At 41.3% G+C, this 16,072-nt stretch overlaps 1 protein-coding gene across 3 annotated transcripts in view; it reads left to right on the top strand.

Annotated features, from left to right (window-relative positions):
* Window positions 1-10,997, top strand: part of myo1b (myosin IB) — a 59,057-nt gene extending 48,060 nt beyond the window's left edge. Inside the window, exons 19-32 of one of the 3 annotated variants that reach the window (XM_071492959.1) lie at window positions 476-569; window positions 1,617-1,766; window positions 1,867-1,935; window positions 2,056-2,142; window positions 2,495-2,581; window positions 3,551-3,637; window positions 4,570-4,656; window positions 6,068-6,142; window positions 6,314-6,448; window positions 6,651-6,757; window positions 6,936-7,068; window positions 7,409-7,561; window positions 8,525-8,655; window positions 8,756-10,997. In XM_071492959.1, coding sequence (XP_071349060.1) covers window positions 476-569; window positions 1,617-1,766; window positions 1,867-1,935; window positions 2,056-2,142; window positions 2,495-2,581; window positions 3,551-3,637; window positions 4,570-4,656; window positions 6,068-6,142; window positions 6,314-6,448; window positions 6,651-6,757; window positions 6,936-7,068; window positions 7,409-7,561; window positions 8,525-8,655; window positions 8,756-8,888 — 1,528 coding nt within the window. In that variant the 3' untranslated portion in view covers window positions 8,889-10,997. The remainder of the gene's footprint in view (window positions 1-475; window positions 570-1,616; window positions 1,767-1,866; window positions 1,936-2,055; window positions 2,143-2,494; window positions 2,582-3,550; window positions 3,638-4,569; window positions 4,657-6,067; window positions 6,143-6,313; window positions 6,449-6,650; window positions 6,758-6,935; window positions 7,069-7,408; window positions 7,562-8,524; window positions 8,656-8,755) is intronic. The other 2 variants (XM_071493055.1, XM_071493146.1) reach the window with 2 other exon arrangements.
* Window positions 10,998-16,072: the final 5,075 nt, after the last annotated feature.

Genomic DNA, 16,072 nt, shown 5'->3' with positions numbered 1-16,072 from the left:
CTATCCAACTTTGTTATCACATATACAGATTGATTTCATTGTCACGCCACATGAAACCCCTCATAATGTCCTCTCAGGAACTAACAGCAGCCTTGTCACATACCAGTTGCTCACTGTTGAGAAGAAATGAACCATTCCCCTTCTGAGCCACAACATGCTGAGACATTTTAACCTTATCTGTCTCCTCCATTCTGTATCAGCCAGACTTGCATGTTTCATCCACTGTGCAGATAAAAGCACTGATTCCTATCTGCTCTACCATACATCGCTATCTTGTTGTTCAGCCATCCCTCAGTGCTTTGTGAGGTTTTCTTATTTCCTCCATGCATTTCGTCCACATTATTTGAGCTATAATCGTCTGTTCTCTCTTGCGTCCTCTCAGTGCTTCTTTACAGTTGTGCTTATGTTGTTTGTGATCACCTGAAGTGTCAAGTGAACTTTGGCTGACCCCTGTGACTCTTCTGGCTTTCCACAGGGAAGGAGTGGAGGTGCTTATGACCGACCTCCAGGTTCCTGCAGAAGAGTTCTCCTATGGTCGCTCTAAGATCTTCATCCGGAACCCAAGAACGGTAGAAAACCACATTTATACGAAGTTAAAGTAGCCCTATATGTGTCGTTCCGGCCAGCTTAGACATGTACTGTGTACTCTAGTAGATGAAGATGTGTTTGTATGACTGAAGATTGAATCCAGTGTACTCAGCAGCCCTGTTTTCTCACAGTAAGATGTTTGTAAAGCAGGGTGGGCTGCACTTGGAGCCCCCACTTTGGCAATTAGCATGCAACCACCACTCTGAGAACACATGGTTTCACTTAGCCATCCCATCTAACATGGGAACCGAGCGTCTTTGCTCAGCGCTTGCAGGCTCTTCAACTGTTCAAGCCTGCAGCATTTGAATGGACCTTCTCCCCACCCTGCAAAAGACCAAACAAAGCTTGGAATAACATGATCTCATACAGATGGAATTTTTTTTCTTCTATAATCGCTTTTTCTATCTGATCAACTTATCTCCCTCATGTATCTGCAGCTGTGAAATCACTTACATATAGAGTCTAGTTAAGCAGATTTTGATCCAGGCTTCCAGACAGTATTTCTTTGGGTTGTTAATCCAACGTAGCTATGTCGCAAGATTAATTGTTACGAAGGTTTGGAGGAAACAAAAGCAAGACGTGGCTTCACTAAACACAGTTCTGAGTAAATAAGAGTTGTTATGCAAGCTTGCAAGGTACACTGAGAGTAAGATAAGCTCCGATTATAACATTTTTTTTCCCCACGTGTGATATCAAAATGCTGCACTGGCTTACAGCAGGACAATAAAATGTTGTGCTCACATCCCTGATGAAGATAAGTCGATTCACTTAGGTCATTTTTTATTGTATTGCTTTTCACCTGTGATAAGACTGGACTTTACTCTTGATATTACTGAATCTGCTCAGATAGAAAAAAAAAAACACTTTGTATTTATTACATCATAGTTTTTTTTTTCTTTTTCCTTCACACAAGGTTTAAAAGATTTTGTACCTTCCAAAATTAAATTAGTGTCAGCCTGTCAACTCTCAACAACAGACATCTCACTGTGTGTTGTCTTGTGTGGTTAATTCCCCTCTCTTTCCTGTAGCTCTTCTTCTTGGAGGAGAGGAGGAGGCAATGCCTGCAAGACCTGGCCACGCTCATTCAGAAGATCTACCGTGGCTGGAAGTGCCGCAGTCACTTCCTGCTGCTGAAAAAGAGTCAGATAGTGGTGGCAGCGTGGTACCGCCGATATGCAGTGAGGCTCTTTTGAGGAAAACACACTCAAAATTGCATACATACCAAAAAATAAATAAAAAAACGTTATTTACCTAATCTCTTCCTCCTCCATCTCGCAGCAACAAAAGAAGTACCAGAAGATCAAGAGCTCCACCACTGTGGTGCAGTCCTACACCAGAGGATGGCAGGTGTGTACCTTCTTATGAATTCACTGTTTAGGATGAAATGTAGCAGGATGCAGTAAAAAAAAAAAAAATTATGACAGAAACAACTTTAAAATGTCTGCTTGCTTGTTATATTTCCACCAGGCCCGCAAACTCCTGAGAGAGCTGAAATATCAGAAGAGATGTGAGGAGGCAGTGACCACCATTGCAGCCTACTGGCACGGCACCCAGGTACTGATGCACTGAAGTACAGAGGGATATCAGAGAGTGAGGTGTTTACCTCAGTGAAGCATCAGCCTGGTTTTGATGCAGACTTCTTATTTGTGTTAAAAATCCTACTCTTGCCTTTAAACACAGTGTTCCTGCCTAATCGCCCCGGTTTTACAAAAATCCAGTTCTTAACAAAAGCTCTCCTTGATGTTATTGCTGCTGTTTTCCTTTAATCCTGCTTCTTTTCCTGATCACACAATTGCAACTTCTCTTTTTTTTTCCCCCTACAATCCTCTTTCACTGCCCTTCCTTGATTCTCTTCCTTCTCACCCCTCAACCTGTCTTACCCACAACACCCACCGCATCCCACCAGGCTCGGATGGAGCTGAGACGTCTAAAACAAGAAGCGCGGAACAAACATGCTGTGACAGTAATTTGGGCATACTGGCAGGGAACCAAGGTATTTCCGCCCAGCTGTAGTGTGTCGCTGTCCCAGCTGTCTTGTCATCCTTGTTCACCACGTCCCGTCCCGTCCCATTTTCACTGTGAATCTAATAGTGTAGCAGTGCCTCTGAATGAAACCCAGTCCTCCTGTTATCCACTGACCTGAGTAATGTGCCTCATTGTTGCTTGTCCTTTTTTTTGCGATTGTAGATGTTACATGTAGGATTGTCTTAACATATTTTGGTTGTTGTTCTTGTCTTGTTGTTACAAACAAAATCTAGCTTTCTGGACAAATGTAACAAATCATGTCCCTCCTCTTCTACAATCTAATAATTACCTTAACCACACACTGCCCACCAAATGTGCCATTTACTCTAGCTCATGCTGGGAACCCTGTTTTTAATACACTGATGTCAATATGACAGCACAGATGTTGCTACTTTATAAAGCCTGAGTGTGTAGTGTTGTAGTTTTGATGCATTACATATCATTATCTTATCTGTGTTCATTCTACTTGGTGTTATCACTCTAGATATTCATGGTAGTTTTTAATAATCAATACTTTATTTCAAGGTCTAGCAGCCTGCTGATAACTATCAGTTCTGACTCATTACAGAGGCTGTTAACGATTATTCTGTGCTGTGTGTGAACTTTGTTCTTAGCAAACATGGTGGCGTCTCATTGGTCGGCATCTTTATGACGCTGTAGATAACGTAATAATAGTCCAGACTCCCCCCACTGCAGTAATGTGGCTCCGTCCAAAACCTGAACATATGCACAGTCACACAACGTGAGCGCCATTTATTGTTGCTCGCCTGTTGATGTTAACCACCCACTGTCCCATCTCCTGACATCTTTCGTTGTCTTTCGTCAGTGTTTCCTCATGATGCCTTTTTCGCTCCCACTCACTACCTCTCCTGAGACAATTAACTGATGAGTGTCACTGAAATTAACCTCCTCCACAACTGCCACCGCTTTTCATCAGGCCCGGAGAGAGCTGCGTCAGCTGAAGGAGGAGGCGAGGAATAAACATGCCGTATCGGTCATTTGGGCCGGCTGGCAGGGCACCAAGGTATTTGGGAAGCCTGTCGATTTGACTTGCCGTGACTCTGTGACTTGCCGCCTCCATCGACCCCCCCCACCCCCCCCCCCAAAAAAAAAAACCCCTCAACATATGCATCATTCAACCCATTCTAAACATTGTAATTTGCATTTTTAAGCAGTGCACCACGCTCTCCGATGCACACACAAACTGTCGTCCACTGGAGGTTGAAGTGAAAAAAGTGTCTTACTTGTGGGATCATAACAGACATTAGTCCTGAAGCCTGTTTTTGCAGCTCAGTCTGCCAGGTGATGATGTCATTTTGCTAAGGCAAGTACTAGTTAGTCACTCAAGCTTACGTGTTCATTCCATGAAATATACAGCCACACACGCACACGTACACACCAGGGACAGATGGGTCACATTTGGGGTTTATTTTCAGCTTCTTCCTCCGAGGTCCATGGCTCACCACTGCATGCTGCCTGCTCCTGCTGCATGACTTCTTCCTCCTCTTGTTCCTGATGCATGTTTACTCTTTGCATTGCAGTACTGTTTGTCCTTTTTAGATGGAACTGCTTGGATTCTTTGAGGTGACCTCTGCTGCCTGAGTTGTGACTTTTGCTATTCTCCTGTTACATTCACCCAAGTTCCACTAAAAAGCACCAACTCTGTTTCCCTTACAGAAGTTCCCCTGATAAAAGTTCATATGACCCACAGTGTCATAATCGTTTCTGGAGGCTGGAGGCTTTTACAGTCTCTTGATGGTCACACAGGACTTGTGTGCAGTGTGTGTGTGTGTGTGTGTGTGTGTGTGTGTGTGTGTGTGTGTGTGTGTGTGTGTGTGTATGTGTATTTGATGTTTGCTGACCTCAGGCAAAACAGTATCTCCCTCTTCTTCCTCTCATCTTCTCTTGCTTCATTTGTTCCCGCTCTCTTTCTCTTCCCGCCCACCCCCTGAACAGGCTCGCAGGGAGCTGAGGAGACTGAAGGAAGAGGCCAGGCGTAGGCACGCTGTCGCTGTGATTTGGGCCTACTGGCAGGGACTCAAGGTACCTACCAGCCCCACGGCGCAGCTCATCACCAAGTCTGCCACCTACCCATCACCCCTGACCTAACTCCTCCTCATCTCCTTCAACCATCTTTGCACTTCTCTTCAGGAAGCCAGTCTCTACCTAGTGTTGTGATCACACTTTATCCATTATCCTGGCATTGCTTCAAAACATGTGCAGCTTCATCTGCAAAGATCCAGGGGTTAAGCACATAGGGACAGAAGTAATTATGTGGTTATTGGTTTATATATTAAGTCAACTTTTGTTGGAAACTTACTCAATATTTCCACTATCAGAACAGTAATACAGTAATCTGCATAATCAGCTGTGTTCAACGAATGCAATTCAACCACAGTGTAGTGCTTTTTAAACCCAGTTCCCTTTGCAGAGAAGTCCTTGTGCAACTTGCAGGACTTGCAATCATTCAAAATTAGTCCTGTGCCACCCGTGTGGCCCAGAAATGTGTTTAACACAAATCTGATCTCATCTGAAAGGGGTATTTCACCCAAATGAAAAGACAGACAAACCAGTGTTTAACCCAGTGATTTCCAGCCATGCAGACTTTGGTGATTACAATGTCCATTATAATGAATGTAAAGACAATTTTATTTGATCGTTGGAAAAATTATTAAAAAAAAAAAAAAAGGCCCTGGTTACTCAAAATGATCCACGGCACTCATCAATAGTTTTCACTGGAATAATTTCTTTGGTAGGAATTGAGGAGGAATTGATGAAATGAGAAACAGTTTGAGATTAAACTTCCTCCACTAGTTCCATTGTTTTAGATAATTATTTAGGGACAGTTGCTTTTTGGTATTTAATGCTGAAAATGTAAACCAACAGAGGCTGGCTGACATGGCAGTAGCTGTCTGTTTGTCTCCCTGTTTCTCTGTCTGCTTCCTCTGTATCTGTGCAACTAACCCCATATAAACCACCTCTGTCTTGTGTAACAGTGTTTGTTTCACCTGTTTATTTCTTTGTCTTTAGGTGTGTGTCCCTAGGTTTTGGTGATTATCTGTTGCATCATCACACTCGTCATTTGTTGCACTGTTAATCTTTTCATCATGTTAATTGACAACTTTTCATCTCACAATGCACAATGCACCCGTTTACAACTCGATTTGTGCAATTAAGGTCAGCATGAAGGTAATTTGTCATAACCGTGACTGACTTCAGTATTTGCTTTGTAGCAGTCGCTGTCATTGTGGTTATTTCCAGCAGCTTGGAGTTGACTTTGTCTGTCTCAGTTGTTCATTGTTTGTGACTAACCGAATGTCTGTTATTTTAGTGTACTGTTTGTGTATACTGTCATCCCCCTATCAGTGTGCTCATTTTCTTTCCTGCTTCACATCAGGCTAACTTACAGGTGACTGACGGTTTATTTATTTTTAACTTTATTTTGCTGTAACAGGTCCGCAGAGAGTACAGAAAATTCTTCAGGGCAAATGCAGGCAAGAAGATCTACGACTTCACCATCCAGAGGATTGTACGTGTGGCTCGAAATATTTGCTTGAGTATTTACTTGAATAAATGTTATTGGTGTTGGTTTTGTTGCCAATAGATATTACTTAGAATTTAATTTAATGACTTTGTACATGCAAACAAATCAAACTGGATTCCTTTGCCTTACACTTCTCGTATGTGTCCATTTGTCCAGATGCAAAAATACTTCCTGGGTCTGAAGAGCACCATGCCTTCCATGTCACCTATAGACAAGAACTGGCCTGCTAGGCCTTATCTCTTCCTGGATGGAGTCCACACAGAGCTCCGGAGAATCTTCCATCTCTGGAGGGTCGGTCTCATATAACCAGAGTCTTTCTACTGAATCCATTCAGCCATTGAATTCTTGTGTTATTTCCTGATTTGTTGAAATAACATTAGCAAAATCCATAGAATGCAGCCTGAAAATGTTAATTACTGGATAGGTAATATAGTTCAATGTGAGTAACATTTAGCAACAAGAACTTTTGTTTTAACTTCTCTTATGTGTTCAGTGCAAGAAATACAGGAGCCAGTTCACTGAGGAGAGGAAGGCTGTGTACGAGGAGAAGCTGGAGGCAAGTGAGATCTTCAAGGATAAAAAGGCTCTCTACCCAAGCAGGTACCTGAAAGTCCCCAGAGCAGAGTGCTGTGTATTTCATCATAGAGAATGTATAAAAGCAATATCTATTGACATTTTTACTTTTTGATAGATAAGTAAAGTAGTGAATCTTAAGCACAAAGCCTCAAACATCTCATGCGCTACATACGATTGTCTTTGACTCTGTCTTTTGTCTCAGTGTGAGTCAGCCCTTCAAAGGAGACTACTTGGAGATCAGCAAGAACCCCAAGTATCAGAAACTCAGCAGTGCCATGGATGAAAAGGTTCTGCTGGCTGATGTAGTTAACAAGATTAACAGAGCTAATGGAAAGGTAAGATAGACAAATAAAAATATAACCTGTTATTGCAGTGTGACCCGCTCACCTTTCTACACAGGACTAGTGGAGCACAAAACCATTAAGTTGTTTTGGTGTGCATTTGACTTAGATGTGCAGCAGTCTTGTTTTTGACACCTTAACAGCAGTCATTATCTTTGTTCCAGCAAATAGCAGGCAGGTCTGGGCAGGTGTATGATGTTTTACTCTTTACCGTGTGCCAGTTTCAAGTTTATCAGATGTTTAAAAACCAAAAGAAAATTGAACTTGAAAACCTGTTTCACTGTGTGCATCTGCCTCCAACACTGGATTGATCTGTTTCTGCTCTGGGTTGCAGGGAACGGCTCGACTCTTCCTGCTGACTAAGAAGAGCGTGGTCCTGGCTGACCAGAAGACGGGCCAGGTGAAGGCCAGCGTCCCTCTGCCAGACCTCACTAGTGTGTCAGTCAGCACACAGAGTGACGGCTTCTTCGCCCTCAAACTCAAAGAGGTGAGGGAGATGTGCTGTGATGAGTAATTTCAGTGGAATTATGATTCACTTCTAGTTAGTCTAGGTTAGTTTAATCCACATTCTCTACATATATCAGTGGTGCCAATCTTCTCATCTAACTCTGTGCAAGAAAGCAAATAAAAACGTTGAGCTATTCCTTTAAAGCCCGCTGAGACACCAAAGGAGTTAAACAGTGGTCAGTTGTGCAGCTGTGGTTATTTTGAATATCTGCAGATGCAAACCATGAAGTTAGACTAAACTACTTTTGCACACACAGTGGAAGTGAGCCTGCAGTAAAATACCTCCCTCTAAGTGAAACAGATTTAGTCTATTTGCCTAAATGAAATTATACTGTTGGTTTAAAGACACATGGGAAATCTTAGCCACAGCAAGTGCTGATTCAAAACTTTTTTTTTTCTCTCCTCAATGGTTTTAGTTTTTTATTTAACTTAGAAACACGACAAGTAAACCTTTTACAAGAGTTCAGTTTTTCCTGTTAACCAAACCTCAGGCACCTAACTGACACAGAACACACAGACACACAGCTTACACCCACACATACAAACACAGAATAACAAACAAAGGTTGGAAACGAATATTGAGTAGCTGCAATACAAAGGACAAGAGATATGAGAAGAAAGTTATAATTACAACAAAATAAATTAACAAACAAGAAAAAAAAGACAACTGCCTCCATAAAAATAATGGACAAAATAATACTTTTCAGGCTCATTTCACTACAAAACAACAATGGTAAACAGCCCCACAATAATAGATACACATATAAAACTGGTTCCTTCAAAATATATAATTTATAATGTTAAGTATATTGTGTCTCTACTCTTTAGCTTTTTATGGTTGTTTGTAAATCACCACTTTCATTAGATTTTCGTAGCAGTTTACAGGGATCAGAGCTGAAGTTTTTTTTTTTTTTTTTTTTTTCATCGTGCTATGTTACATTAGGGGTCAGCTTCAGCCGTCAAAGGAGACTTCTTACTCAGCAGTGAGCACCTGATTGAGATCATCACCAAACTCCACCGCATCGGGGCCACGGCTGCAGACAGGGAGCAGCTCAGCATCGACATCTCAGACGAGTAAGTGAGCGAGCAGAGTGAAATCATTACGGTCGAAGGATGCGATACGTCTTCCGCCTGGGCGGCGTTTAATGATGTGGATAATGTTTCTGTGTGGCAGGTTTCTGGTGCAGTTCAAGCAGGACAAAGTGTGTGTGAAATTCATCCAGGGAGCCCCCAAGAACGGCAACAGCGTGTCCTGCAAGCGCAAGAACAACCGCCTGCTGGAGGTGTCGGTGCCCACAACGGCATAGTGCAGCCCCCTCTCTGCTTCCAGTGCTGCTCTTGAGTGCTCAGATTGGGGGCGATTCTAAACACAAGAACCACCACCACCCACTCCAAAACTCTGGTCTCAAGAACCGTCACCCCCAGTGCCCACCCTGAGCCCAAAAAAATGACAGTGCAGTTATTTGGCTTGTTGTGTTGTTGTTTTTCCTTCAGTCTCTTCTTAACAGATTTACTATGGCACCACTATAGCTGTAACCATGTGCCACTTTTTTGGCAAAGAAAGCCTTTATCTGGGTTGCATGCCACAGAAATTTGGTCAAATGTTTCACCGGTGTTTTTGTAAAGCTGGGGTCAAGAGTTGGAGATGGATTTAGAAAAAAAGATCTTGGTGGAGCACGAGAGACTTCTGTGATACAGTGGTGATGTTGATAATGATTGTTCTGCCTGTATGGTAAGTCAGTCTTCAGAGAAAATGTCATTATAAGAACGTTGTGACATGCTCCAGCCTCAACTGGCCCTGACTCATCATTTTTTAAGCGGCTCTGGCTTTTAAGCACATGGCTTAAAATTTGAGATGACCTGGGAACTTTTGGGCTTGGCCTGTCAGAGTCAGTTTCTCTGAAGAAAGTGAATACTGCACTTGTTTTCACCTTGGTGTAACCAAAAGAGGATGACCTGAAAATGAATTTGATTGTATGATGTATTGTTTTCTATATATTTTCTCTCTATGAAAAAAAGAAAAAAGCACAGTGGGCAGTTAAGAAGTCAAATGTAATTTGCTAGATTATTGTGAAACCACTTTTGTATCTGTAATTCCTATGTGCCATTGAACGGGTCCTACGACTTGTCACGTGTCAGTGTGCAAATACAAACCATGTAGGTGATTGACCCCATTCACTTGCCGTTATTGACAACATCAAAGCCAAAAGGTCTTGAACAGAGGGGCATGTCAACCTGTGGTGGCAATATTTTGTAAGTTTTGATAGCACTGCACATGTGATCAATCTCCACTTGGGCAAAGAGTTTTTGTAAACTGAATTCATATCCTTACCACACAGACTGTCACGTATGACTCACAGAAAACCCTCTCAATTCATGTGGGACTTGATTTAAGATACTGACAAAGACAGTACAGACATTCCAGTGGAGAGTGAAACCCTTGATACTGATATTTTTTTTGTGTGCAATAAATAAAACGCTTTGTCTTGATTATTCTCTTTCCGTCAAAACAGTAGTTAGAACCCACAAACAGTCGCCCTCACTGTACCATAAGCTGTACATAGGCTCTTTAGGCTGTAGCTCAGGCATGGACAAAGGGTTTCTTTAGTATCCTAAGTTTAATTGCTGTGTTTGTGAAATGGCAGTTTTTGCCACTGCAGCTTGAGTTATTGTAGTGCTTGACCCTCTCTGATCTAATGTGTATTTTTTTCCAAGGGGAAAGACCAAATATTAAGTGCACACGTGACCATAGTTTTTTGATGTATCTGAAGAAATCAACCAGTTACAACTTTTCTAGTACACTCATATAAAAACAATTGGTTTGCATATATTTACACAAAAGCCAAATAGACGCGAGAGTGCTATATTTTCTGGTATGTTGACTATAATAATCTGTATTTGGATGTACTGGTAGTGGGATTTGTACTGTTGATTTCTAAGTTAACCAGATGTTTGTTTGTTTTTTTTTTTTTCTGGTGACTGTGCGAGGGAATTACAAAGCCAAACGTGGTCTAGTCCTGTTTTGCAATCCAGAATATCTTGGTTTGTATGTTTTTGTATTTTTTAAATGCCAAACACAACGTAGGGACCTGAGAAATCAGTTGTTGCTGTCCCAATGCACGGGCACGATTGAGCTGAACGCCTGTTTTGATGTATTTGTTCCTTGGCTCTGCACTGCTTCCATGCAGTTTTGCTAAGGTGACATCTTCCTTCCCCCTTTTCACTCTCCTCTCTGTTTTGTATTTGAACAGTGGCTAAAACTGCAAAATGGTGTCTGCATTCTTGTGTGCCTAATGTTAACCTGTGCTGAGAGACACAACATGGGAATGTTTCAGTAGAACTCAATGTAACATTTACAAGTAATCTTTTTTAAATTAAATAAAAATCAGTAATAAATAAATGTTGTTATTCTGGGACACTCTTTCCATTGTTATTTTGTTAACATACAAGAAATGTGTTCCTGTATTTCTGCAAGTTGTGCACATCCACCTATGAATTATCCTTCTGACCCTAAATCAATATTGAATAAAGGATGTGCAGTGATTCAGGGCATTTTCCATTTTGTGCAGATCTAAACAGTCTTTCCACGCCAGTGTGCAGGCAACATTTGAAATCACACAGTAGTGCACCAGATTATTAAATTTCACATTATTTTAAAGGGGCCTAGGTTGCTATTTATCAGCAGTAAAGTCTGTGGTGAAATTATTGGCACTGCTGAATTTCAATGCAATAATTCACAATATCTTCAGAAATGCAAATGAACCAATTTTGTATAACCAGAACATTTTAATAAAATGTCCAAGGTTACTGAACAAAAGAAAAAAAAACGTACATCTTTGCATAATAGTGAAATAATACAATCACAAATTGAACCTCAGACACAGTCAGTCTGAGGCAGTCTTTTTAATGAATTTAAATTAGTCCCTCAAACTAGATAAAAAAACAAATAACACTCATCTGGGCTGAATTTTTGTGAACAATTCACATGAGCAGAATTAATCAATGGATGATGGTGTCACTGCATAAAAAGTGTCTTTTTGCCATTAAAGATGCCATTGCCAAAGAACATAAGGATTCCAGAGGCTACAAGGCAAACAACAAAGACCTCAAATCCCATCAGGAAGTTTCACAGTTATGAAGCCGTTCAGACACTTTCAGAACATGATGCTAAGAGCAAACTCAGTGAGAGAAGTGTGCGTAGGTCGGTGCGGATGGTGGCAGAAACACCACACAAGACATGTACAGAGCTTCAGGCTTCCCTGGAGCAACCTGGAGAGATGGGTTCAGCCTGTACCATACGCCACACATTAAACCATGATAGGCACAAAGAGGTATCTATGAAAAACCTTCATAGATGAGCCACAGTCTTTCTGGGACAGTGTTGTATGGACAGAAAAAACCAAAGTAGAGCTCTTTGGGGATGCAGTACATCTGTTTGTTTATAGGCGACAAAGTGAAGCCCATAAGGAAAAGAACACCGTACCTACAGTTAAAACATGGTGGAGGCTCTATCATGCTGTGCAGCTGCTGGGCAAAAAAAGCTGTGTGGCCCTGGTACTCGAGGCAATGAATGTATCAAAAAAAAGAGGAAATCAGAAGATTATGGAGGCATTTTAGAGAGAAATGTGTTATCCAGTCTCATTATCCATGATTTGAGGTTCTGAAGTGAAAGTCTTGGATCTTTTAGCAGGACAACTACCCAAAGCATACATACAGCAGCACAACAGAATAGTTGAAAGGGTAAAGATAGACTGTTTCAAATGGGCCAGGAATGAGTCCTGACCTCCCATTGAAAATCATTGAAAAAGGGCCCCTGAAGAAAGAAAGTTTTAGAGGCTGCCACTGTTGCCAAAGGGTCTGCAACCAAATTTTAGTGAAGGCTGCCAACAAGTGTGTCGGGGGTACATTTTGTTTTTTTATTATTTTACTATTATGTTAAGCTTTTTATCCTTTCCAGAAACTTTGGCCATTTTATTAAAACATTCTGGTTAGAAGATATTCTAAATTATGTACTTGAATTCAGGGATGCCAATAATTTTGAGCAGGACTGTATTAACAGGATGTTGGCTGGGACTGGGAGTCTCATGAGTTAATCGCATTGGGCCTGGACAGCCAGGCCCTGTAGTCAAGCAGCTGACCAGATGTTTTCCATCACATCTGGGGAGAGCAGTCCTAGGGTTAAATTCCGCGGCTTGGGGAAAGCTCCCGGCAACAGGTCTCCAGGGAGCAGCCCTCAGATTGAGCACAGAGTGGTAAAAATAGCAAACCATTTTGGGCTGCCCAGTACCCGGTTCCCACCGCTCGGCAGGCTGGGAAAGGAAGGAGGAGTCCCAGCCTCCCTGTGGATATTCAACCCACAGTGGGAGTGCAAAGGAACTATACAACACACAATCCCATCTCCTGAAAGGCCTGTGGGATTCAAACAGTGAAGCAGATCTGCATCAAACCAGCACAGCAGGAAGACCAGGGCTGCGGTGATACTTGTGCCAGATAATCGACAGCAAAAGTGTAATTTAATATCTAACACCAAATTATAACAAACATCATTCGAATCTCCTTTGTACATGTTTGATTTGATGGAAACAGAGATAGTAAGATGTAATTGTGTTCTTTCCTCTGAAACAGGAGGCTATCATTATCATTTTCTGAAAGGTGATTATTGTGTCACCTCACAGGCTGGTGGGTAATTGGAAGTGGATCAACTTCTGAGATTGAGTAGTCTTTGGCGACATCTCATGGACTTCAGATGACATTACAATAAAAACACTGCTGGATATCCAACAGAAAAGTTGTCCTTAGTGATTACTGATCCTTAATAAATGATTTATAACGTATTAGAAAAACATGATTTACCATTACTTGCAATCCTTATAATAATGCATGCCTTCTTAGAATATGAAAATTCTATGCATATGAATTCATTGGTATATTGCACTGTTTTGAAATGTTATATAATTGTTTCTCTATAACATTGTAAGCCGACCTTGCAGAAACTCTCATACTGTGTGTTGTATAGTGACCCAGGCAGATGCAGAGCCGGTAAACAACTAGACAACTCTCCTATGGGGATTTCACATCCTGCTCAAAATGATATCAGCTGCAGTGGACTGTGGTGCCGCTGACAATAAAATGGCAATGCATAACAACATATAAGTGTGCTGCAAATAAGGAATTCATTTCGACAGAAAGACGCTGGCTCCTGCTCAGGTTGTTGCACCAGCATCTGTCTGGAGCCGCATTAACATTCTGTCTACAACACTGTATAAGTGTGTGCTAGGATGAAAAATACAGCACAAAAGCTGACACATCACCACGGGTATGCAAAGGTGTACTGCAGTGTCGGATTCACCCACACTTCCTAATTCTGTTGTAGTGTTGTGACACTTCAAGCCTGTCGCACCTGTCTCACACATACAGACGCAATGGCTCCAATTTGTTCACAGTGAAATCATCCCTGTCAAGTGATTGGTGGAGAAAGTGGACATTAGTCAGGGTTCAGTCTCTCTCTCTCTCTCTCTCTCTCTCTCTCTGCTTTCTGAAAAGTGACGTGTGCCTCGATGCTTGCAACGGAGCTCACCTGATGGCAACAGTCAAGGTGAACGGTAGCCTGCAAGAGTACTGTCTGTGATAATGGCTTGTGCTCTCTCCCTGCACCTTTGTAGCATAGAGCTCTTCCAAGTGTGGCAGATCGCTATCTTTGTGGCCAGTTTAACAATTCTGTGAAGTCACCTCAGGTCAAACACACACAGCTTACCAAACCTCCATCAGAAAGACTTTAAACAGGGCACCCATACCGTAAACAGTGACTGGATGGTGGGTGGTTCTATTCTTCCTAAAATCAATAATCATCTCTTTGTTTTCACACAGATTCTTCTGTCAGTAATATAAATAGTACAAGTCACACTTTTTAAAAAAACTTTTAATCCGTATTTAATTCCTCAGTCAAATTATTTTGAAAAGTTTTTTATATCTTGGCATGTCTCCTTTACTTCAGGCTCAGATCTTGTGACTAAGGAGCTGCGGCACGCTTTGATGTTCAAACAGGCCTGACGTTGCTGACAGTGACCCCATTGGAATTTGATGTATTTGTGTAGTTACACAGCACAGGCACAAGGGGCAAGTCAAACCCAACTTGTGGACCCAACCATTGATTTTCAGAGGTAAGGTGTGAAAGGAGGAAACTCTCAGTTAAGTCGCTAATGACTCAGTGAAGAAGTTGCTTTGATCAACATCATTTAGGTGTAGTAAATGTTGATGTGACAGCCAATGCAATGCAAATATTGAATACATCATTTACTCATCAGTTAGTTTCTCATCAAGCTTTAATACTTTAACGTTTTTGCACCGCCAGAGGAAGTTTTCAGTTTTCATCTTTCACCTGTTTATCCCCCAAAAAACATTAAACTCAGGCAGCTAAAAATCTTTATGCCCCCAGACGATCACCATGGGCTTTTCCAAGTCCTGAATTTACTGCTGTCCAGAGTCAATAAGATCAAAGTTCAGTGTGAACTAATGAATCTGTAAATTCAACATGCAACCCCCCCTCCCACCTTTCTCCTTCTCCCAACCTTCCCTTCTTCTTGCCATTAATTTAATGTTGCACGTTATTAAAGGTGAAATCATCATAAGTAACCTCCTTTCTACATAAAGCGTTGGACCATGAGATATTATCATATTGTGGCTTTACTGTTGTAATTTAATTAGCATGTCGCCGCCTCATGGAGATACTTCTCCAGGGACGTGTAACATCTGAGGCATTTCTCAGACTGTCACACCATCTTCTCTGGTGCCATTTCACATTAGTGTTTGATTTGATTTTCAATTTTTTTTTCTTTTTTTTTTTATAACTTTGGTTGGCAGTGACTGTAATAACACTCAGCCCTCAATAGCAGGAGCTGGTGTCATTAATTTTCTGAAGCTGAGAAAAAAATCAATGGTTTTTTCATTGAAACACATCATGTCTTTTAAAATGTATTTGTCTATTACAGTAAAAAAAAAAAAAAAAAAGGCAAAAGGAAGTCATACATAACAAACACGCCCTGTGTATGCTGGAAGTTAGTTAACCATATTGACTGTATTGAGCCGTCACAGTGTCAAGGCTGATTTCATTATTGAGTGAGGGAGTTTAGGATGTAGATGTCAACACACTGGCCACCAGCCTGCTGATTTACTTTGCTGTGATTTAAATGAAAACCAGAAACAGGCAATCTGTCATTTGGAGGAAATGAATTTCCTTCACCTTCCATGCAGGACCAATAAGGTTAATTTCTATTTGTGGAGGTCATTCCTTCTGACTTCTTCTGAGTGTCTTTTTAACTTCATACCATGTTTTTTAACCCAACATAAGGTCAATATATAGCTGGTGAACATAACATCTTGCAGGTAATTTAATTTCTTTCCAAAAGCTTAATTAGTGATGTTTTTGGCATTTTTGTCTGTTTATCTTACAAACAAACAAATACTCATAGAAGACAAAGATACAGAGATTGAG

This window comes from Trachinotus anak, unplaced genomic scaffold (genome assembly GCF_046630095.1).
Source record: "Trachinotus anak isolate AG129_WGS33_773 ecotype Australia unplaced genomic scaffold, CSIRO_AGI_Tana_v1 ptg000001l, whole genome shotgun sequence".
Lineage (NCBI taxonomy): Eukaryota > Metazoa > Chordata > Actinopteri > Carangiformes > Carangidae > Trachinotus > Trachinotus anak.
Note: the sequence above shows the minus strand (reverse complement) of the source record. Positions and strands in the feature narration are given on the sequence as shown.